General features: G+C 43.6%; 1 protein-coding gene across 1 annotated transcript in view; it reads left to right on the forward strand.

The window, feature by feature from the left end:
• Window positions 1–23,152, forward strand: part of LOC308330866 (contactin-associated protein-like 5) — a gene marked incomplete at both ends in the record, with an annotated part of 85,057 nt that overhangs the window by 49,055 nt on the left and 12,850 nt on the right. Inside the window, 7 exons of the mRNA XM_080785940.1 lie at window positions 1,970–2,076; window positions 6,116–6,235; window positions 8,760–8,960; window positions 14,248–14,404; window positions 16,021–16,148; window positions 17,193–17,363; window positions 19,000–19,218. Of these exons, the coding sequence (XP_080642066.1) occupies window positions 1,970–2,076; window positions 6,116–6,235; window positions 8,760–8,960; window positions 14,248–14,404; window positions 16,021–16,148; window positions 17,193–17,363; window positions 19,000–19,218 (1,103 nt within the window). The remainder of the gene's footprint in view (window positions 1–1,969; window positions 2,077–6,115; window positions 6,236–8,759; window positions 8,961–14,247; window positions 14,405–16,020; window positions 16,149–17,192; window positions 17,364–18,999; window positions 19,219–23,152) is intronic.

Consider the following 23,152-nt stretch of genomic DNA (forward strand, 5'->3'; position numbering starts at 1 on the left):
GGAAATAGGCTTCCTGACAGCATTGTCCAATTAAACCGCAACAGCTTTGGTTCCTCCCTCCCTCGTTGAGGACCCTGCTATAACAAGCTGCTCCCTGTCCTGCGTGGCAGCCTGTCCCTCATTACCCTACAAGTGTTGTGGGGGCGCCACAAACAGGATTAGTAGACTCACCAGCTCGACGAATGTCACGCCACGAGTTGCCTGGAACAGTTACGGCGAGCAGACAAACAAGCGCTCTGGCATCCTTCCCTCATGTTTTGCCCCGAGGGGGATTCCACTCATGTCAGGTCTCGACTACCTTCTCTCGGTTGCCCAGGGTGTTTTTGAGCGCAGCCCAAACTCAGACGCAGTCGGGGGATATCACGCGGAAAAACAGATGAATGAGCACGAGTCTGTCAGTGTGGAGGGAAGGATGTGTGTGAGTGTGAAATGACAGCTTGATGGAATGCTCTGCCGGGGACAAATTGAGCCATACTGGGCTGCCGTTGAATCAGCACTTCAGGAGTGTACGGTGTGTTAAGGAAAGTGCGTGCCACACGGTCTGAGGCCACGCAGCGTCCTCCACTGTAATCCACCATCACAGGAGGACACATGTGAGAAAGTTGGCTGATGTAGGGGGATTTATCCTCAGCTTTTGTTGAGCTGTCTGAAAATCATTCCCTTGATATATGTCCCACTTTATCTTGTCGTGGCGTATTTTAGGGCAACGACCACACAGTCCGTGCTTCATTAAAACGATGGGAAGATTAACCTTTATGAGTGTTAAGCTGCCTCTTTTTCTCGGTGTCCAATCAAACTTCATGACTCAATTTATGGCGAGTGTGCACTTCTGTGCAACCGGCTACTGTAATTTCATGACCTGTGAGGGCACCCATGAACACAACAATAGAAATAGCTTGATGGTAATTAAACCATTGGCTGCAACCTTATCCCTGCTGCGGCTGGCCCGCTCCACTGCAATTAATGGGCGCGAGATGAAAGTGTATGAAATTATAGATGCATGCTTGAAAGGCCGGCAATTATGCGAAACTCAAGGAGGCTCGAGGAAGGGACTATTAATCAGCAGAGTGTGGTTTGGAATTTCCGTGAAGCGCCAGTGTTCAAAATCCCGTAAACATGCACTCTAGTTGGAACGGGATGGCCACGCTTCTTTTTTTAGACGCAACACCGTGGCGTGTTTTCTTTTTTTCCCTCCTCTTCATGATCAGACCAAGCCACAATCTGAGATAAAATCACACCACAGTACTGAGGGATTTACACTGTGGACTGATGCATTGTGAATAAACAAACGAAATGGAAAAATATTGTTGGCTCAAGCTGTGATCCATTTGGTTGGTAAAACCGGTCTTACTAACAGCATGGGAAATATTTTGGCATAAGGAATAACTGCCTAAAAATGCTAATGAAAGGCTCAGGGTGGTAAGTGCACAGCACACATTAATCCACTGCTTGGTATCAAACCAAATTGCATTAAGAATCCTCAGAGCTTTAGTATGACTTAGTTGCCCCATAAAGACATCCCTTCAAAATGACATCTTCCCCAAGTCACATATTCATGTTTCCAAAAAGTTTCCAAAATTAGGTAGATCAAAGTGTTGTGTAAGTTGCTTTTGTCCATTACAAAGACAAAAAATTCAGTCAGTTTAGATTTTAACTTAACTTTGGCTATTAAAAAATAGCTGATCAACGCGTCGTGTCCAAATAGCAGATATACAAATGAGCTTGTATATCTGTTATTTATTTATTTTATTTGAAAATGTGTGCAAATCTTAGAACATTTTATAACTATATATAAATGATATTTGCTTCTGGTGGTCCCTGCAACAAAATATTTCCAGATGGGGATCCAAATACATGAAAACATTTTGAGCACCACTATTATAGCAACAGGATTTTCTGAAAACTGATTTAGAAGACATTTTTCTGAATGAGCCTCAGGTCTTAACACAATGGTCTTTTCCCCCCCCAGATGTCTTCCTAACCCGTGTGAACACGGAGGCCTGTGCTCCCAGGCCTGGACAACGTTCTACTGTCACTGCTCAGGGACAGGATACTCCGGAGCCACATGTCACAACTGTGAGCGCCTTTTGTCTGCACTTTCTTCTGCTTGTTTATCAAAACGTGCTTTCATCTCCACTGCTGTGTCATGGAACCAATGAGTTGTGTGGCGCACGCACGCACACACACACCACACACACACACACACACACACACACACACACACACACACACACACACACACACACACACACACACGCACACACACACACACACACACGTGTTTGTCTTACTATCTTTGACGCGACATAAAGTTATTATTATTGAGTCTTGACTGGTACACCAGTCCTACATTGGCATTTCATCGCGAAAAAAGGATGTTTATTCAAAATGTGGACGTTTCACTATTCATTTAACAATTTTAACCAGTAAAGAAGGGCCGTTTCTTCGGGGCTGTTCTTGATGGTTGGTTCACTATCAAGTTGGACACATGTATATTACGCAGCATATGCGTTGCATTGCATACAGGCAGTGACTGTTGATTGTTGAATGGAGACACGCAGGGCAACATTAGTTTGTAACTGACACGTGCATGCGCGCACACGTGCAGAGCGAAAGAGTCAAATATATTCTGCGCACGGAGCGGTGTAATAATGAAATAAATATTCAGCAGGACACACAGACAGGGTACAAAGTTGCGGTACAGTCTGTGTCTCTCCCTTTCTGCTGCGGTAGTCTGTCTGTCTCTCTCCATCGCTGTCTCGCGTCGCAGATCGCATGCATTGTGGAGCTGCGCAGCATCACAATACAACTGTCCCTCCAGTCTGTGGAGCACTCCTGACAAATAAACATGGCCATGTTTCATGGAAAAGTACTGGCGAGCGTGCAGATCTGTGTTAGTGGCAAACATGTATTGTGGTGAATATGTGATGATCACCCGCCAAGGGCTTCTGTCCCTATAATAGGCTAATTCCAATACCCAAAATCGCCGCCACTCTTGCACATAGCCACTCCAGCACGGCGGTGTTACGTTGAAATTGGTGACCTGCTGAAATATGCTTCTGTCAGAAGCGTGGCGCTGTATGATGACACTGCTTGAGGGGGTCCTAATGGCCAAAAGTGGTGGCTGCAAGATGCCGGAGTAAAAGGGTTTTATAATGAACTGTACAATATATGGAGACATTAGGAGCGCGATAATAAGATAATACCTTGCCAGAGTACTTAGCAAGTGTTGTGGAGGCATTTGAACGTGCGTGTGTTGTGATACGTGAGAGCAAAGCTGTGTGGAACTGCATGGCTCTGCTGTCGGATTGTTGTCGCTCCTAAAGCAAATGTCAACCTGAACTTTTTTCCTAATTCTAAAATGATGTTTGAAACCATACAACAACCATTTTGAAGTCGAAGACCGGGAAAATTGTCATCACAATGTCTACGGTAACCAAATTCTCAAATTATACCATACTTCTGGAGACATTACGCACACACACACACACACACACACACACACACCTAGGTAGCGCTAGCCCTCATGTGTTTACAGTGGCACCTGTTCAGGCAGGACCACAACAAGACCCAGTCACGGTGGTTCACCGCTAGTTTTACCCTCTAATCAATTCCCTGCTGTTCCCCAGACTTGAATCCAAACGGATATTGCACATAATACATTTCCGGAGTGCCAGACTCTCATGCATCAGCCTTTGACATCCTGTGGCAATGTGTTTGATATTCACCGCGTATACCAAGCTGTGAGAATTCTCGTGTGAAACTCCTTTCGTCGATGTCGGCTGGGAAACTTGTATTATATGTCCAAACGTTTAGTCAGTTCTTCTTTGGTTAAATATTTATTAAACCCACATACAGACCATTTTCACTTTCACTTACAAAGTTGTTCACTTGGAAATGTAAGGAAATCAGCTGATCTACAAGCTTGCACAGTGCATCTTGTAGATTAGCTATTTTGCCTACTTTAGCACGTCACTGTGATGATTTCTTTTTTTTTTTACGTTGGAATATGGAGATACATGGTTTCTGCCCTACAGTTACACCTTGCTCTAGATTCAGAATACTGATTTGTTGTTTGTATGCAGACGGAAGCAGGTGTCCTTGCACGTCGGAAGGCAACGTGACAGCAAAGAGCAACAGCTGAATTAAAAATAGACCTCCAGCCAACTTAGTTCATCAACTCTGTAATTTGATGCACAGCACTGTTTTGTCATGCTCTGTGCCTGCCGGCGTTCAAGGTTCAATGGTTTTATATTGGCACATATGCTTCTAGTACACGGCCCTACAAACCAAAGTGCACTTAACTACGTTTTTGGACACACTGAACTGATTTGTTGTTTCCCGAAGGTCAAATTAGCCTTTGTGATTTTGAGGGATACACAATTACCTCAAGAACAGATATACAATTAGTGTAATATATGCCGATAACCCATTTGGCTGACAAACTGAAACATTTTTAACCCGTTTATCAGTTAAAGTATTTGCATAGCCATCACAACATTGCAGGCAGTGACATAGGTCTACTTGTACTTAGAGATTCCTCAACATTGTGGATAAAATAGCAGTAATACGATCAAATAGAAAACCATTCACCTTTTCATGTCTTTTATACCTTTCAATCCTTTTCATTTTAGTTGTTCAGAAAATTGTTAGGATTTATAAGGTCTAAATGGGTGAAATACCTGGACCCGGACATCCATTAGCCAAAAATAGAATATGTACAATGCTGGCACAAAGCTATATGGATATGGAATTTTTAGCTACAGGGTTTCTGCCCGACATGAAATTAAGGTATATTATTATTGGGATATAACAATACAAGAACAATTCTGCTCCAGCAAACTCCAGCACACGGCTTGGTCTCATTTCTGACCACTAATTAAGACATAAACTAAGCTCCGGTCATTTGATCTCACACAGCCGTCTGGCTGGCTCACGTCTGGCAGGTCTAGCTGCAAGAGGACCAGTCATTCAGAGTGTTAACCATGGAGTTATATATAAAGTAGCTATTCATTTCCATGGAAGATGCTCCCTGGCACCCGGAAGTATAGAGTATAGAGTTGTGAGCAGAAGCTAGCAACTGGGGGCGGGGCAGACAATAGAAGCATGTGCCGTAGCGTTGAAGTATTGCATTCTCAGATTTGACCACCAGGTGAGCTTCATTGCTGTGGTTCTGGAGGCTTGGTGTTAACACCATGGGAGCAGACCTATTCAAATAGAAATAAGAACCTACCGTAAAGGAGAGGGAGGGGGTAGCAAAAACTAACAACAAAAAAAGGTACTGTATATCATCTCTGTGGAAACCTCATATGTCCAAACTTTTCAGGATTCAAATTCAAAAGTAGCAGATCTACAAGCTCAAAGCCTTATCGATTTGCGCCGCGGATCTTGTGGATCTGCTACTTTTGATACTTTTGTGTGATAAAGTAGTGCATGAATTAATGAAAAAGTTAGAATATACTAAGACATAAGAGGTTTCAATATAAAGCGCAACAACATACTAGAAATAATAACACAATGTAGTGTATCTCCATAGTTCCCATACTACCCAACAAATGTGAGTGTGCGTGTGTTTGGGTATGCATGCGCACGCTCACACACACGCACACACACACGTCACGCACGCACGCACGCGCGCGCGCGCAGCCGCTCACGCACACACACACACACACACACACACACACACACACACACACACACACACACAACTCAAGTCTTATACAAATCTTAGCATCCCTATTCTGGGGGAAACCTTTGCCAATAGCTGCTCTACAACCTCACAACGTGTTTCAACGTGACACATTGTGAGATATGTATTCGTTTACTAAATAAAGAGGACTTAGGGAACAAAACTGTATTCAAATTGGGAAAAATGACAAACAAAGCATCATTGATTGCCGTTGAACCCAAACCGAGATCCACCGCGACAACAAAGTGATAAAATGACAAAGCGAGTTGAAAAAGTGAAGGTTTTCTTGATTGAACGCTTCCCCGGTGATTCATCGGGTAACGTTAGAAAACTGTTGATGCATCTGATGTTTTTATCCATCAGCGAATGATTGATTGTTTACTCTCCCCCACTCCACTCCACGCCACTGTCATTCCTTTTCTGCAGCCATCTACGAGTCGTCCTGCGAGGCCTACCGGCTGACGGGCAGCTCCTCGGGCTACTACTCCATCGATCCTGATGGGAGTGGCCCCCTGGGGCCCGCACGGGTCTACTGCAACATGACGGGTGAGATCAGCGCTCCGCCGTGGCAGTCAACCCTCGCACACGCTGAGCTCTGCCGCGGACCGAGAGCTCCGAGCGGGAGAGTTCAGTCACTTACAGGTCACATCCCATCGATCCGTGCCACGACTTGCCTGACAGTTCGCCATGTAATAAAAAAGGAAAATCATTACGGTCACTCACTACAGCTATAAGGTCAAGTTGATGAAGGATCGGGAGTTCATTTGCGTGCAGCAAAATATCGCCCATGTGTGAGTGTCAAGTCACAAGTCAGGCCGTGTACGACCTAAAACAATATAACAATCCCATGTAAAGATGGTAATCTACTGGTCATTTTCATGTCAGCATCCTGTGGGAATAGGTGCAGATTTAGAATGCCGGTATATTTCGCCCCCACCAAACTCCAGTTGAAGTAAGGTTCCTCCACAGCTGGAGTGGGAATGAGAAGCGTCTGGTAGCATCATGATTGATTGATTGATTACTTTATTAGTCATAAATGTCAACAGCATGTGGTACAGTCAGATTTTAAGCTAAAAGGATAACATGAAAAAATCCTGGGGATTTTGTTTCCATTGTGGTCTTATGTATTCAATTCATCAAAATAATTACATAGCATAAAAAACACAATTATGTAATTTGTTTTCCAGGCCAAAAAAAATCTGCGATTCATATATTTTAATAGTGTTTACATAAGAGATTGAGTTTCAGTCAAGACAGTGTAGGAGCCAAGTGCAAGATGAGAGGCAGAGGCAGCTCAGTTCAAATTAAAGTATTTATTTCACTAACCAAGAGGAGTAGACATGCAGCAATCTAATTCCAGGTACAGGCAAAAGTCAAAACACTGGTAGGCAGACGGAACACGAGGAAAACTATGACAAAGGGAAATACTATACTGGGAAGACTATAGAGGATCTAAATACAAGGCAAAGAGGAGTCCAGAACAAATACATTTACATTCACAGTGACAATAAACAACGAACCAAGTTCTCTTATGGATCATCCCTGGCACAAAACATTTTCAGATGAGCCATGTCAAGGGGGTCCTTGCCATGAGGTCCTTGACATGAAAATGTTTGAGAAGTTACCACTGGTTTTGTAAGATTTGCTTAATCCTTCTGCTGGATTGTGAAGCACATTTTGTTTGTTCTGTCTTTTGTTTTGCATTTGTGGAGCTCTTGTGTGCGTAGTCATGCGTAGTACCGGTGACAAACTACCCCAGATGCATGCGAGGGCCGGGGCAGACGTCTCGCCTTTCAGTCTGCCGATGAGAGTGATCAGAGCGCGACACAGCCAAGTGATGACGCCGTGGGTTCTGAGCGTGCCGGAGCGCCGGCCGGCTGACCTGCCTGGCACACACTCGACACAGTATCTGTCACTTTAGCTGCCGTCACCCTCCGCAGCACGTCCTTCTGAGAGAGGTTAATGTAACTGTTAAGTCATTTACAGAGGGGTGCCGCGCCGCTTCCTCTTCATAGTATGACTTCAGAGAGTTTTATGTTTTCCCTCCTCCCCCTCCATCCCACCCCACCCCAATTTCCCCTCACAAATCCCAGTCATCATACGGTAGCGATGCCTCAGGTCGACCTCAATTAAAGAATCCATTAGAGATGTAAATAACTCTCAGCTTGACAACCTGGGACGTGAATAATCGCAAAGTGGAGTGTGGGATTTTCTCTTAGGCGAGGTAAACACAAAATCCCCATAATACATACTAAGTGGGGGATGGAAATGAATTGGAGTCATCACCTCGGTTAATTATGCAAACTGTTCATCCCCCCCACCCCTTCTCTGCCGGGGGAATGCATGGAAAAGTCTGTCATCGATTTACAGTCAGAGAAATTGTTACTGTGCATGCTTTGATAACCAAATATGATTAGGTATTGACGTTATTGGATATTTTAGCTCACAGTATATAGACTGACAGTTTTCTTCTTTTTTTTTTTTCAGGCCAATTGCTCTGTAATTTAACCATATTAACCTCATGAACCCTACCATCCATATTTTAGTATATGTATGACATATTTCATGTCATAATATAGGGGTCCTTGCATAATGCATTTCTGTGGTCAGAAGCAGAAAGTTAGCGTCTTCCTGGTTTAGGAGTTTTGTCATTGGATTCATGATTATTGAAAGGAGAAAAAAAAGAAGATAATCTTCACAAATGGAGAAGGCTTTCTCTCTGCTGGGTGAATAGAATAGATTGATTGAATAATGTATTAGACAGAAATGCATACAGCACGAGGTGCAGTCATACATACATTTGGGCTAAAAGATAACACAAAACGTACAAAATATCATCAACAAATATACAACACTATACAGTTGTACACTACAGAGTAGAAAAGAGGGGGAGAGGGGGTGTGTAGACAGTGAAAGCCACCACCTTTCGATAAGAGAAGTGAGTTCACAGTATAAATGTATAGGTGGGAAATGGTCATCAAAATAATTGATACACCTTTACATGGTGTTAACGTGGAACTTACAGTATGTGGCCGTGTGTGTGTGTGCGTGCGTGTGTGTGTGTGTGTAGATGACAAGGTGTGGACAGTGCTGACACACAACAGCACAGCTTCAGTGAAGGTCCATGGATCCTCTGTCCAGAAGCCTTACGTTATGAGGTTCAATTACAGCGCCTCGCCGGAACAGCTGCGCGCCGTCGTCACTAGCTCAGAGCGCTGTCAACAGGAAGTGGTTTACAGCTGCAGGAAGTCCCGCCTCTTCAACACCAGAGGTACGGTGCAGAAAACTATACGGCTAGCTTAACCCGTTAAAACCGGGAAAGTCTGTGACATGTCTGTGTCAGCATCTGTGATTTTAACCACTTTATCCATTATTTTATAGCCCACTGTACTTTGGCTACCGTAAACCTCTTTTAGAAACCCGGGCTTTTATTTGTCTAATTGATTTGTCTAATTGCAGGCTGCAGCCCCATGCTCTCTGCGATCTGTCGTTTATAGTTGCAACGTTCGTTCCTTGAAGGGCATATGTGCGGGTTGCGCAGCACATCGTGTCACAAACTCATTACTCACTCATTGTAGTAGGCTGTGGGATCAATTTCACTTGCTTGGTTTTGTGTCACTTTCCTCCCTCCTCCGCAGTTAGACTGCTGCTCTCATTACTGTGCTTATTACAGTGCTTATTGGCATTCTCTGCTGAAGTTAACTTTGTTGTTGTATTGTGCGCGAGCCGAGCACCGCGGCCACCGGCATCTAAACAGTGGACGCTGACGTGACAGACACAGCCAGCCAGAGCAGCGAAGGTAACAGATATGGCACTTGAAGAAAAAAAACCCACAAAGAAACCCGACTAATGAAAGGAGGCCCGGAATTTATATACTTAATTCAACGCCATTCCCGGCAATTAATAGAAAGGAGGAATTTATTGGAGGATTTACGGTATTCAAAAATAGCTCATAGCTGTGCTATATGAGCTTGTATATCTGCTATTTTTTTATTGTGCAATTTGTGCAAATCTGAGAATTATATATAAAATGTTTAACTCAAATCTTTGCTTCTGGTGGGGTCCAGCCCTATAGAATGCATGTGCTAAAAACAACGTAATACATACTACGGTTAATATGACATCAAAGCAATATTGTAAATATGATCATAGATAAACCAATAACCTATATAGTCTAAATATTATAATAATATAAAAAAATACTAAAAAAAAACAATGAAAGCACGCGCTGCTTTTGTGCAACGACACATAGATATGCCCTTTGAGAAACAGTGGTTTAAGACCACGTCTTAATGTACTAAATGTACCCCACCAACACCACCATCCCCCTCCCCCTGACCTGATTTGGTCGATAATCTGAGGGAGAAACCCACTCTGACCTCACTGAGCAGAATATAAACTACCTTATGCTCCACGGCTCTCATTATCATTATTATTATTTTCTCTCTTTTTTTTGTGATAACTTGAAAGGCGATCTCCAATCTTGTCTCACGCACATTCATCTTGGATTGCTCTGGGAGCGCCGTGGTGTCCCAGACATCCCGCGTTTGCTCCTTAAATCATGAAACATTCATGAGGTCTTGAATCCCCTCACCATTCCCAAGGTGCCATGTGTGCGCAAACAAACAAGTTCATTATCATGATCAGATCAAAGAGAGACAGAAAACAAGGGCGTTCTATGGCTCCGTGAACACGGTCGAGATAGAGGCTGAACCGTGCCGCCCGTTTCCTCTGAATCTTGAAGGAGGCCAATGACTCTCAATCTCTCTTCCATCGCATTGCCGGGCACGTAGATATGAACCAAACGCCCCTTAGCCAACAGTACACAACACCACATCAGAATAATACATGATAATTGAATGACTTCTGTTTCTTTTGGGAGTACACAATTCCATTCAAATGTAAATATGCAAGGATTGCTATTGCTATTATACCATTACTACTACTACTACTACTAAAACAACAACAACCCAGTTGCGGGCATAGAGTTGTAATGTCTAGAGTGGTACGTGGTTTAACGTTGTTTAATGCAATCACTTTTCTGCTTGGATGTATGGGCTATCATGGCCAGAAAGTAGTTTTTTTGCCACTCAGTAGGCGTTCCCGCATAATTTCCGGGTATGATGATGATGTCACACGCATACCCTCTATTCATTTCATAGAAATTATTTCTATGATTTGAACACATTTTCCACCCTTTCCCCCCTTCTTCCGACATAGAGTTATGTCTCGCATGCATGTGCAGTTGTGTTTACCTCTGTACACAACCCTGTGCACAGGCTTGTGAGTCGAGCCCATAGGTCCAAACCGTTACCGCTCGTTCATGTACATGGCTCCAGCTGTGGTAAGCTGCACTACCAGAGCTGGCCACCAAAACGTTCGGGCTTCACCTTTCCCTCCCAGTTCTGGGGGCATGGGTTCCCATTAGTTAAGTTGTTATGTAAAGTGAAATATCAAAATAAAAATACAAAGTTCAATTAGGTCATTTTTTCATTTATTTACTGTAGCCTACTACGTACAGTAAATATTGGTAGTTGCCTGTTTTTTTTTACTTGTTTCTAAAGTGTAGTTGTTTCATTGGGGATGCTTCCTAATGCTGTTTAACATTTTAATGTCACGGACCCCCAAATAATTATGTATTTGTCCACGGACAAAGATTTGTGAGCGTTGTAGATCTACAGTAAAGGTTTAAACTGTGGTTCAACTGATTTTGATACTTTATTAAGTCATTTTGCTGGGAACCCCCATTTGTGTAATCATATTAGTCACTTCTTTTTGGGCTCGTTTTCGTAGACCTGTCTGCTGGTCTTTTCCCCCACAAATCGGGCAGCACAGCTGGTGAGTCACCACACCATTCCTCTGCGCCCTTCCTTATGACCAACGACAACAGAAGCAATATTCCCATGTTTGACACATCCATAAATTTCGTCAGCAACAGAGTGAGATGAATAAACATTGTGACTCGAGACACGATCCACTCCAGCTGCTGCACTGTATGAAAGATGTAGCACATCATTCAGAGCTAGAGAAAGTGCCGCGGCTAAGAGCTGCACCTGTAGAATCATGTGTTCCCAACTAGCCTGCTGGCTTCACAATGACAACCAGAAACTTTGCTCCTGTGTGTCACCTACAGGTATACCAGCTATACGCATCCTCACCCCCGATACGGGTGACTTCTTTGGATGGATTTGACCAAACGTCAAGCGTTTGACTTTGGAAGGGGTTACCCTCGACAGCACATGTTGACTAGCGGGGATATGAGTTACGATGCTGTCCCTATCCAGTCAAACGTTTGACATTTGGTTTGTGTCAGGAAGTCACTGTAGTCCGTTTGGGGGTGTTGATTGTGTTGACAAAAAAAAAATCTTTTAACATTTTAAGTGCTTTTCATGTATTAAAGACAGGACAGTATAGAGTGACAGGAAAGCGAGAGCAGGGAGGAGATTTGGTATCCAACAAACCAGGGATGCCACAGGACACCTGGTTAATGCATTCAAAGCAGCAGTGACCAAGGGCATGGCACCAAGGGCATGGTACACCCCTGTCTGTCCAAAAAAAGAATGGACAATGATCCAAGCGTCCTATTCTCTCTCCTGGCCCCCAAGCTGTGGAATGACCTCTCCCCTCATTAAGGTCTCTTTTTCCGTTGAAGTGTGAAAACTCTTCAGACTCGACTTCATCACCAAGCACTCCGTATTTCCTTGTTGCTGATGTAGATGCTAGCTCTGTTATCCAGATAGGGGGGTCCACTCGTAATTCTGACATCCGAGCATTATTCCGACCTACTACATCCCGACATTTTTCCGACTAGGTGGCTTTGCGTGCGCTTAGGGTTAGTAATGGGGCGAGTCAAACCAACGTGATATTGGACCAACGCTTAGGGTTAGTAATGGGGCGAGTCAAACCAACGTGATATTGGACCAACGCTTAGGGTTAGTAATGGGGCGAGTCAAACCAACGTGATATTGGACCAACACTTAGGGTTAGTAATGGGGCGAGTCAAACCAACGTGATATTGGACCAACACTTAGGGTTAGTAATGGGGCGAGTCAAACCAACGTGATATTGGACCAACACTTAGGGTTAGTAATGGGGCGAGTCAAACCAACGTGATATTGGACCAACACTTAGGGTTAGTAATGGGGCGAGTCAAACCAACGTGATATTGGACCAACGCTTAGGGTTAGTAATGGGGCGAGTCAAACCAACGTGATATTGGACCAACACTTAGGGTTAGTAATGGGGCGAGTCAAACCAACGTGATATTGGACCAACGCTTAGGGTTAGTAATGGGGCGAGTCAAACCAACGTGATATTGGACCAACGCAACGTCGGAACAATGACACGTTACCTCCAGACGCATGTTGATTGCTTGTTCACGTGCTATTATCTAAATATCATATTTGCTTGTTCACAGATGCAATGTACTGTATATTTTTGAGATTATTTAGACAGATGCTATAGATTTGATAGTATAGTATCTTTGTAGCACTTACCGATAATTGCTTTTTTGGCAAATTAGGGCGGCCAGGTTGAAAGGTGAAATAATAATGTGTAGCCTACTAGAATACATTTCATATGCAGGACTGACACAAAGACACCATGGCACTTGATGGTACAGTATGTGCAGCAGAATGAGCGTAGGTCTTTCCTCTGCTAGTCTCGCCGCTCCGTCTAATGCAGGCCAGGGTCACATTGCGTGACGGATGACTGAAGCCACGTCAACCACTTAGGCATGCGGGAGGTAATGAGGCCTGCCTGACTGGCATCGCCGAGGCCTCATTGACACTGACAGACACCCTGACATGAGATGCCAACCGATAGCCCACCCATGGCTTTGATTTCACACGCTATGCTCGCTCTGCCGAAATGACCCTCCAGGCAATTAGCGGAAGCCTGAGTAGGGCAGTGGATGACTTTCTGTGGCAAGCAGGAAGAGGATTATCTTTTTGAGAAAAATATGAGAGCCGGCGAAGAGCTGTTGTTTGCCAGAAATTTATATTTATATTACATTTTTTGGGGTTAGACGCGGCGGGCCATCTTAGCTCACAAAACAAAATGAAGATGTGTTGAGGCTTAATCTGTCTGCTGTATGCAGTGTCACAGCATCCGTCCAATACAACACTAATGAAGGAGAATGGGGAAAAAAACACAATGCTCTTTGGGACTATGGGAAACATTTCCATCAATGACCTTGACCTAGTAGGGCGTAGCCGCTGGCAGGCTCACGGGATGTTGCAGAGGATTATGATTTGCCTTTAGGACACTGCTACAGATGGTCCACCCATATGTCCTTATGGTTGGACCAAGCTAACATTAGTGTTATTGGTACTGTCCTTATGGGTGGACCAAGATAACGTTAGTGTTATTGGTACCTTCTGTCTTGGTGGGTGGACCAGACTAACGTTAGTGCAATTGTTACAGATGGTACTATACTTCTATTTGCAATGCGGCTAATGTTAGTGTTGCTACAGAGGACCAGGTTGTAATGTGATGGGTGGACCAGGTTGTAATGTGATGGGTGGACCAGGTTGTAATGCGATTAACTGTTATTACAGACGGTACTCCTCTGTCGTGGTGGGTGGACCAGGGAGGAGAGAGGAGGACCTACTGGGGAGGATTCCTGCCTGGAGTTCAGCAGTGCTCCTGCAGCCTGGAAGAGAACTGCATGGATATGAACTACTTCTGCAACTGTGATGCCGACACTAATACATGGTAAGCCTTGCCGAGCCATGTATGTGGAGCCTATATCTTCTGTTTCTGTAGTGTGATGCTGCTTGATGTACAAGTACATCCCCCAGCCATGATGTACAAGTACACCCCCTAGACATGACGCTAGTACAGTGTGTCACAACCAATTATTCCCATAAAGTGTAATTTGGTTCCATTTTTACACTCTAGAAGTTATACTGAAATGTTTAATGTAATGTGCACACACGCACACCAACCACAGTTAATGGATAAACCACTGCAGCTAGCTGTCATGCCAGCACCAACCATGCAATAATGTCAATGTGAGAATTATTTTAATTGCACTGGCATTTAAAACATATTTTAGAATGCTATTCTGTTGGGAGTGAGATCACATAAATTATACAGCCATACATGTATACTTCCAACTGTGAGACGCTATAAACAGATCAAACTGAGCAAGTGATTAAAACGGCACTATATGTATCTTTATTTTAATGAATAAAATGTAATTCTGTCCATTCTGCATGTTGAGACATTTAGATAGTATCAAAGGTCATGTCATGATGTCAGACACAGGATCTGACACAAAGTTTGACCTGATAGTTGATATTCAATTTATCCCCTGAGCAAGCAGGCAGGCTCTATTACCTCAATGGTAAAAAATAAAATCAACACATGTGCAGGAAAACCCGGTTCAAATTAGAAGAGGAAAGTTACATAGCTTTAACCCTCTATTCTCAGTAAAAATTGACTTGAGTAACTTTTTTTTTACTAAATCAAGTAATCAAGTGGTTACATTTTTTCATTCTCTGTTTTTACCAGTACCTACCTGGTTATAAATGACATGTTGCACAAATTTGTCTGGTCATTAATGTTACTACGAGTGGCTTAGTGTGCAGTGTTTTGCTGCAAAATGATTGATTGTAAACATTATGATTTCAACACATTACGATCAAACTAATCATGATTCCAAAGCACCCCAATTGAATCTACAAGCATTGACTAAAGACCCATCACTATTTCATATACGTACATGACATTATTCTATACATTTGTGCATGCTATATGCTAATCCCTACCTCTATTGCATGCTAGTCCACATTGGGAGGAACACTATTTGCATATTTTCCACAGGCAGTTGTCTGCATTGTGATAGATTGTGCCGCCTTTAATGTGCTTACCTCACGTTCCAGTTTTAACCCATTGAAACCTGCGGCTGATTCTACAAACAGTTTTCTGAAAAACGTATGTTGCTACCTGTATATCAGTGGTGTTCAAATGTTTTCATGGCAAGGACCCCCATAGTGGTCGCCGAACCCCATCTCGAGATATTTTGTTCCAGGGATCCCCAGAAGCAAAGATAGTAAAACATGTTCACCTGAAAAAAATATATATATTCAAAGGTTTGCATACATTTTCTTTTTTTGTTTTCTTCTCCAAAATAGCAGATCTACGGTATACTTATGCCTGCTATTTTTCGAAAAACAATGCGTTTTAGCTCAAATCTAAAGTGACACAGATGCTTTCTCGGTTTTAATGGGTTAATGCAGACGAATGGATTCCTGTACTCTGTACTCTTTGAAATTGAGAGTGGTCTCTTTTCTTGTTATTTTTTCCTACTTCTTTCCAATTGTCAGGGCTAATGACACAGGCATCCTCTCCTATAAAGACCACCTGCCAGTGAGTCAGATCGTGATTGGAGACACCAACAGAACGGGTTCCGAGGCTGTCTACCTCGTGGGCCCTCTGCGTTGTTATGGAGACAGTAGGTGATCACTTCTATTTTGGAGCTTATGGGATGTCGGCTGTAAATAGTCACAACGGATGGTTGGGTTCCATCTAGATCTGAGACAGAGGGGAGCTCAGATGCTCTGTTTGCTTTCTGACACTTGCACTGCCTGCTTGTGGCTTTGTGTCTTTGTCTGATTGGCTCTGAGGGATGAAGCCTTCTTATTTCCTTTCTTGCTCTACTTAAAAATATATAATTTATCAATTAATTAATTCACCGTCAGACAGAATTCTGTCTTGATTGTGCATAAAATATTACAAAAGAAGACGTTTTCTTATCTTTCTTCTTCTTCTTCTTCTTCTTCTTCTTCAAATAAATAAAATAATAACTACATTTATTAATTCACTGTCAGACAGAATTCTGTCTTGATTTTGCATGTTTTCACAAATGATAAAAGAATATGTTTACTTGGCAGTGTTCCCACTGTCTGTTTATGTTGTTATTTGACTCATCTTCACTGTACAGAACTTTTATTAAAATTAAATGAGTGACTTGAACATGCATGCACACAATGCATCGTGATGACAATGCATTGCGACACAATGTGAGCTTGTTGATCAGCTATTTTAGCTATTCATCGTGAAATTCGATTGCTGTCGGGCAGGAACGTTGTATCTCTATAATTATGCTGTATATATTTTAATGCCGTACTTCATCATACAAGAGTGTCATAACAGTAGTTGGAAATAGCCGATCTGCAATCTCACAATGCGATGAGACGCGTTGTGAGCTTGTAGATTGGCCAGCAAAAATAAATAATAATAATAATAATAATAATAATAAAGATTTAAGTGAAGTGTCTGGGGATTTTATAGATATTTAGGACCCAGCTATGACAAAAATAATTGGAAAATTGGATCAATTTCCTGAAAAGTAACCGTTGTGGACATAGGCTATACAAGGTTTCCATCCAACGTCGACCACATGTAGGGCTTAAGTGCTCAAAGAGTCTATAAATTGCATCCTCCTACCAATCCATTTCCACTTTAATGTACCTGTCATAACCTCGGCATGTTTCAGAGTGGATATGGAACGCTGCCTCCTTCTACCAGGAGTCCTCCTACCTGCACTTCCCCACCCTGCAGGCTGAGCTGGGCTCTGACATCTCCTTCTACTTCAAGACCAGCTCCCCCTCAGGAGTGTTCCTGGAGAACCTGGGCCTCAAGGACTTCATCAGAGTGGAGCTCAGTTGTGAGTTCAAACATTCACCACCTATACTGTACCGTAGTCTACTGTACTACTGTACTGTAGGCTACTGTACTACTGTACTGTACTACTGTACTGTAATGAATTGCATTTTTATAGCGCTTTTCCAAGTGCTCAAAGCGCTTTACAATGGTTCATTCATTCATACATTGTAGGCTACTGTACTACTGTACTGTACAGTAGTACTGTACTGTAGGCTACTGTCCTGTAGGCTACTGTACTGCTGTACTACTGTACTGTAGGCTACTGTACTGCTGTACTACTGTACTGTAGGCTACTGTACTGCTGTACTACTGTACTGTAGGCTACTGTACGTGCTGCGAGAAGAATTCAGCCATCAAAGGAACCAAGGATGTGCACACTACAGTACACACAACACGCACAAGCATGAGGACAGAGTTATTTGTGTGTGCGTGTGCGCGTGTGTGCGCGCGTGTGTGTGTGCGCGTGCATGCGCACGTGCGTGCGCACGTGATGTGAGTATGAGAGTGTTTGCATGCGTGCTTGCATTTGCCGTGTGTGTGTTCAAAGGAAGCATTTTTCTGATGGAAATGCTAGCTGTGGTTGACATTCAATTTCCGTAGAATGGGGCTGTCACTTTGTGAGCTGAATAATGTAATCCTAATGACAACATGAACGGTATGTTATCAGGCTGTCACATGAGGGGCTGAAAAGCTCAGGGTAATTTTCCCTCCGAGCATGTAATCATGTTGAGGATATCGCTGAATCGGAAGAGAAAAGGCAATGCAATAAGCAATGATCAACCCCTCCTCACACACACCACCACGCACTGATCAACCCCTCCTCACCACACCACCACGCACTTTTTATACGATTTATTTTCGGATGCGTGATTGTCACACCATGCCAGCATCCAGGGGAGTTGTAAAAATTCGGCATTAGCAAGTGCTGGGTGGCATTTGAGGAAAATAAATCAAGCAAAACAGTATTTGCTACTATCAAAAACTGCAATTTAGTCATTTGTGAAAGACACTTCTGATTATAAACATTCATCTAATGTAGCGTTTCTGCCTCCTTGCTTACATGAAACCACACAGGAACAACGTCGGTGCGTCTAACACGCTCAGCGATTTCCATTTGCATGGGCTGTATTTTTAGTCACCCAAGAGGTGCGATATGTAGGGCAGAAATAGAAAACATTTGTCATAAACGGTAACAAAATGTGTGGGTTTTGATATTTTTCATAAATTATAAAACAAAGCGATAAAATAATGTGATGAATGCGAGAATTTATACTGTAGCACCTCTTCTGCACAAATAGGCTGAACAGAGGTATTTTTGCTCTTTCTGAGGATATTCAGAGCGATAATGTATTAGCCCCCCAACCCCCACTCCCACCCACCACCACCACAACCACCCCAGGTTCCTGCGGCTGGGGTGGGGGAACGTTGTGATATATTGACGAGCTGTCAGCCGAACCCCTCATGAATCCATTCAGGTCATCAAGCTCTCCCAGCATCTTTGTATCGCATTGCAGCGTCGGGGGAATGATATAGTACAATGTAAAAAAAGAGAAGCCAGTATCGCGTTTAATCTGACCCGACTGTCTTCTCTTTCTGCCCCCCACAACCCCAACCCCCTCCCGCCCCGCCCCTCCCAGCTCCCTCGGTGGTGACCTTCTCCTTTGACGTGGGGAACGGACCGGTGGTCCTGGCCGTCAAGTCCCACTTGCCGCTGAACGACAGACAGTGGCACTACGTGAGGGCCGAGCGTAACGTGAAGGAGGCCTCGCTGCAGGTGGACCAGCTGCCCCTGCGCTTCCTGGACGCTCCGTCTGACGGACACCTCCGCCTGAGGCTCAACAGCCAGCTGTTTGTGGGTAGGTCCCTGACCTCTGGGGCCCTCAGCACTGAATCAAGGCCCTGTACTTGACGCACGCACGCATGCATGCATGCTCATGTGTGTGTGTGACAACACACACACACACACACACACAGAAGATTGAAACAGGTTGGGTCAAATAACATATTTGTATTGAAAAACAATTGTGTCCCCTTTGAGCTGTGTTTGTGCAGTTATTCTTAACGCTTTTCAACATTGAAGGACCCCCAGTTTGACAGTTATTTTAGTCACTGTGTACCCCACTCTGCCCTGTGTTTATTTTACTCTGAGCGTGTACAAATGGAACCAAATGGACCCTCACTGGTCCATATGGTTCCAGTTGAACACCCTGGGGTGGTAGTGGCTCAGGAGTAGAGTGGCTCAGGGGTAGAGTGGCCAGTAAATCGACCAGATGGTTACAGCGAGGTTCCCAGTTCGATCCCGTGCTCCAGAGTTAGTGTCGAAGTCTCCTTTGAACCCCTAATGTGCAGGTTGGTGCCTTGCAAGGTTTCCTCCGCCATCGGTGTATGAATGTGTGAAATGGTTGAATCAATTGCACAATCTATGTAAAGCGCTTAGGATAAAAGCGCTATGAATAAATATATGATTAGTCTGCTACATTTACTATGAGGTGCAGATTAATACCAGTAGTTAGGAGTTAGGAAGGTCTTGACACTTGGACTCCTAGACTGGGGGAGCCGAGGGTCATTCCTAGACGGCCTGGCCTGTCTACCCACTCGGCTGCACTCACCATTGGCGACCTATACGGTCATACTGTATGTGTCGTAAATAACCATATACCATATCGGGGCCCACTTGAAAATCGCAAAAGCGTCAGCGACCCACCCATGTGACCCCTTAATCGGCCTTTTGGCTGCAGTGTCACCGTGATTTTCTCTTATTTGCAGTTGAATATAGCATGTTTTCAACAAAAGCAGAAAACATTTTTTTATAAATCCTTTAAGATTTGACTGAACCGGCTGGATTTTTTTAGATCACGTTATTTCCGGGTTTACACTTCTTAGGAAGTCCTAAAATCACTCACATGTTGCGGAAGAGCACCCTCTATAGTAAACACTGAAAACACAAATGACGAACATCATAGGCGGTTTGCGCCTTGGATTACTTACTTTAGGATCCCAGTGGAGAATACTGTAGGCCATCTACGACTCTTCTTCATCCAGCACGGCTTTGGTCTGTCCTTTCTACCTCCCCGCAACTGGTTCCTTGTCTCTTCAGCTCCACCTCAGTGTCCCACCTCCAGGCGCCTTGTATTGAAATGACAAATGTATTTGTCAATGGCAGTGAATGAGTTCAAACTGTATAGTGTTTTGGCTGTATAATATTGGTTCACCGGTTCACCCTGGTGGCTTTCCAACTATTATAACGTTTTTAGTGTTTTTGGGGTTTCTTTCTTCATAAATTAATGCCCTTTTTAATCATACTACAGTGTCACACAAAAGCACCAACGGTAGCCGATCATCCCTGTAGGTACTTTCACTATTTTTAAATTTGAATCCTGTAAGTAACAGTTTTGGACATGAGGTTTCCACCCGGCAGAGACGATGAAGTAGACACTATTTTAGCGACAGAGAGTGCAAACTCCTTGGCTAATTCTGGGCGTGCGGTCTCCTAAAAAATATTCTCTCTCGGAAACCATAGGCCTCATAGTGGTATAGGGCTTACCTATAAACCTGTGAGATATTGTGAAACAACTTTTTGGTTTACTTTGTTTGGTATATCCATGTTTTATTCTAACTATTAGTGACTGCAGAGTCCAGGTTATTCAAATCAGCATTTATGTGCAGGAACAATAACATTGTGTTACTTAGGGCTACTTACTGTGAGCCTTATAATCCGCAGAGTGTGTGCCAAAGGTGCATGAAACATAACTATCTCTATCTACAAGCTCACAGTGTAACGTGTTGTGAGGTTGTAGATCTGCTATTGTGGAGTCTAGAGGTTCGAATGAAATGATGTGCAGCCTGTGTAACTAGTTCAGGCAGACAACTCAGCGAAATGTCCCTTTAGTCTTCTCTGCCTACCTGCTCATTCCTGGCTTCACTCCTGCTGTGCGGACGTGCGTCGCTGCTGCCTCCCTGCCTCGCTTGCAGCTAACCTGCTGCTCATGAAGTTTTGCAAATCCCACCGCCTCCCCAGCATCCGCCTGTAGGCTCTGTTTCTAGATCCCCCTGCATGGGGGTCTTAATTCATTCCCTGTAATTCTATTTGGCTTATAACTTAATTTATGTTAATATTACAGGGAATGAATAGGGACAGAGCCCTGACGTCAATCTATATGCTTCACATATCTATGCTCAATTATGCAGTAAGACGCCCTGAGGTCGCATGCACGCATCCGCCTGGGTAACGACAGACTGCCGGGCGCTTTGGCATGGGGGGTCAGATCAACATTTCTGTCAACAATTCTGTGGAGCGTGTCTTGAGTGTACAGGGTTTGATGAGGTCAGATCAATATCTGGAATGTCAGAACAGGTCAAGGGTGGCAGTGGGGGCAGTGTCTTGAGTGTACAGGGTTTGATGAGGGCCCAGGTAGGGCTGGGCCTTAATTTTCTAACATCGGCGACTGTGCCACTCTGCATGTCAACCACACTGCCTAGATAGGTAAAGGCTTCGACTTCATCCAATGCCTCGTCATCCAGTGTGATTGCGTTGGTGTTGGCTGTGTTGGTCTTGAGGATGTTGGTCTTCCCTACCTTCTCTGTGTGGTGGAGGTCTTCAACTAAACTAAACTAAATTGGAAGAAAAAATATATATATATACTGTGTGGGGGGGTGTGTGTGTGTGTGTGTGTGTGTGTGTGTGTGTGTGTGTGTGTGTGTGTGTGTGTGTGTGTGTGTGTGTGTGTGTGTGTGTGTGTGTGTGTGTGTGTGTGTGTGTGTGTGTGTGTGTGTGTGTGTGTGTGTGTGTGTGTGTGTGTGTGTGTGTGTGTGTGTGTGTGTGTGCGTACGTGCGTGCGTGAGATATATATATATATATATATATACACACACACACACACACACACACACACACACACACACACACGTTTCTCTCATTTAGATTTAACTCTAAATTTGACACAACTGAGCCAGTTACTGCATACTAACATTGGCAGGAATAGAATCATTTGCATCAAAAGTTTCTCTCGCTGTAATTGGAGTTCTAACTTCAGTAGAAATATAGGCTGTGATTCTGTAGCATCACTGCATGATGGTCAACATATACGACCTAACGTTAGTGGATATTCCACCATTATTTGCATATTTACTTTTAATGAGGCCTTGTTCACCCGGGCGCTTCCAGAGTCGCAATTAGATGGATTTAAATGAAGTCAAGTCAAGCCTGTCAAGTGAAATATAATTATAAAGCAGTTATAGTTATGCTAGAGGGTAGGGCCGTATAACAGGCTTTATGGGTGACTATTCTGACTAATGGCCGTCGCTCTCCCAGTTAGGGGTGGAATCTCCAACATTGAACTGGAATCGGTTCCATCACAATTTGGAACCGTTTCTGGAAGCGGTTTTATCACATTGTCAGAGCTGGTATGTGGACTATATGTCTGCTATACCATTACAACACCAGTAGTATCTATGTGGACTATATGTCTGCTATACCATTACAACACCAGTAGTATCTATGTGGACTATATGTCTGCTATACCATTACAACACCAGTAGTATCTATGTGGACTATATGTCTGCTATACCATTACAACACCAGTAGTATCTATGTGGACTATATGTCTGCTATACCATTACAACACCAGTAGTATCTATGTGGACTATATGTCTGCTATACCATTACAACACCAGTAGTATCTATGTGGACTATATGTCTGCTATACCATTACAACACCAGTAGTATCTATGTGGACTATATGTCTGCTATACCATTACAACACCAGTAGTATCTATGTGGACTATATGTCT

This window comes from Protomyctophum bolini, assembly GCF_963924005.1.
Source record: "Protomyctophum bolini genome assembly, chromosome: 16".
Classification (NCBI taxonomy): Eukaryota; Metazoa; Chordata; class Actinopteri; order Myctophiformes; family Myctophidae; genus Protomyctophum; species Protomyctophum bolini.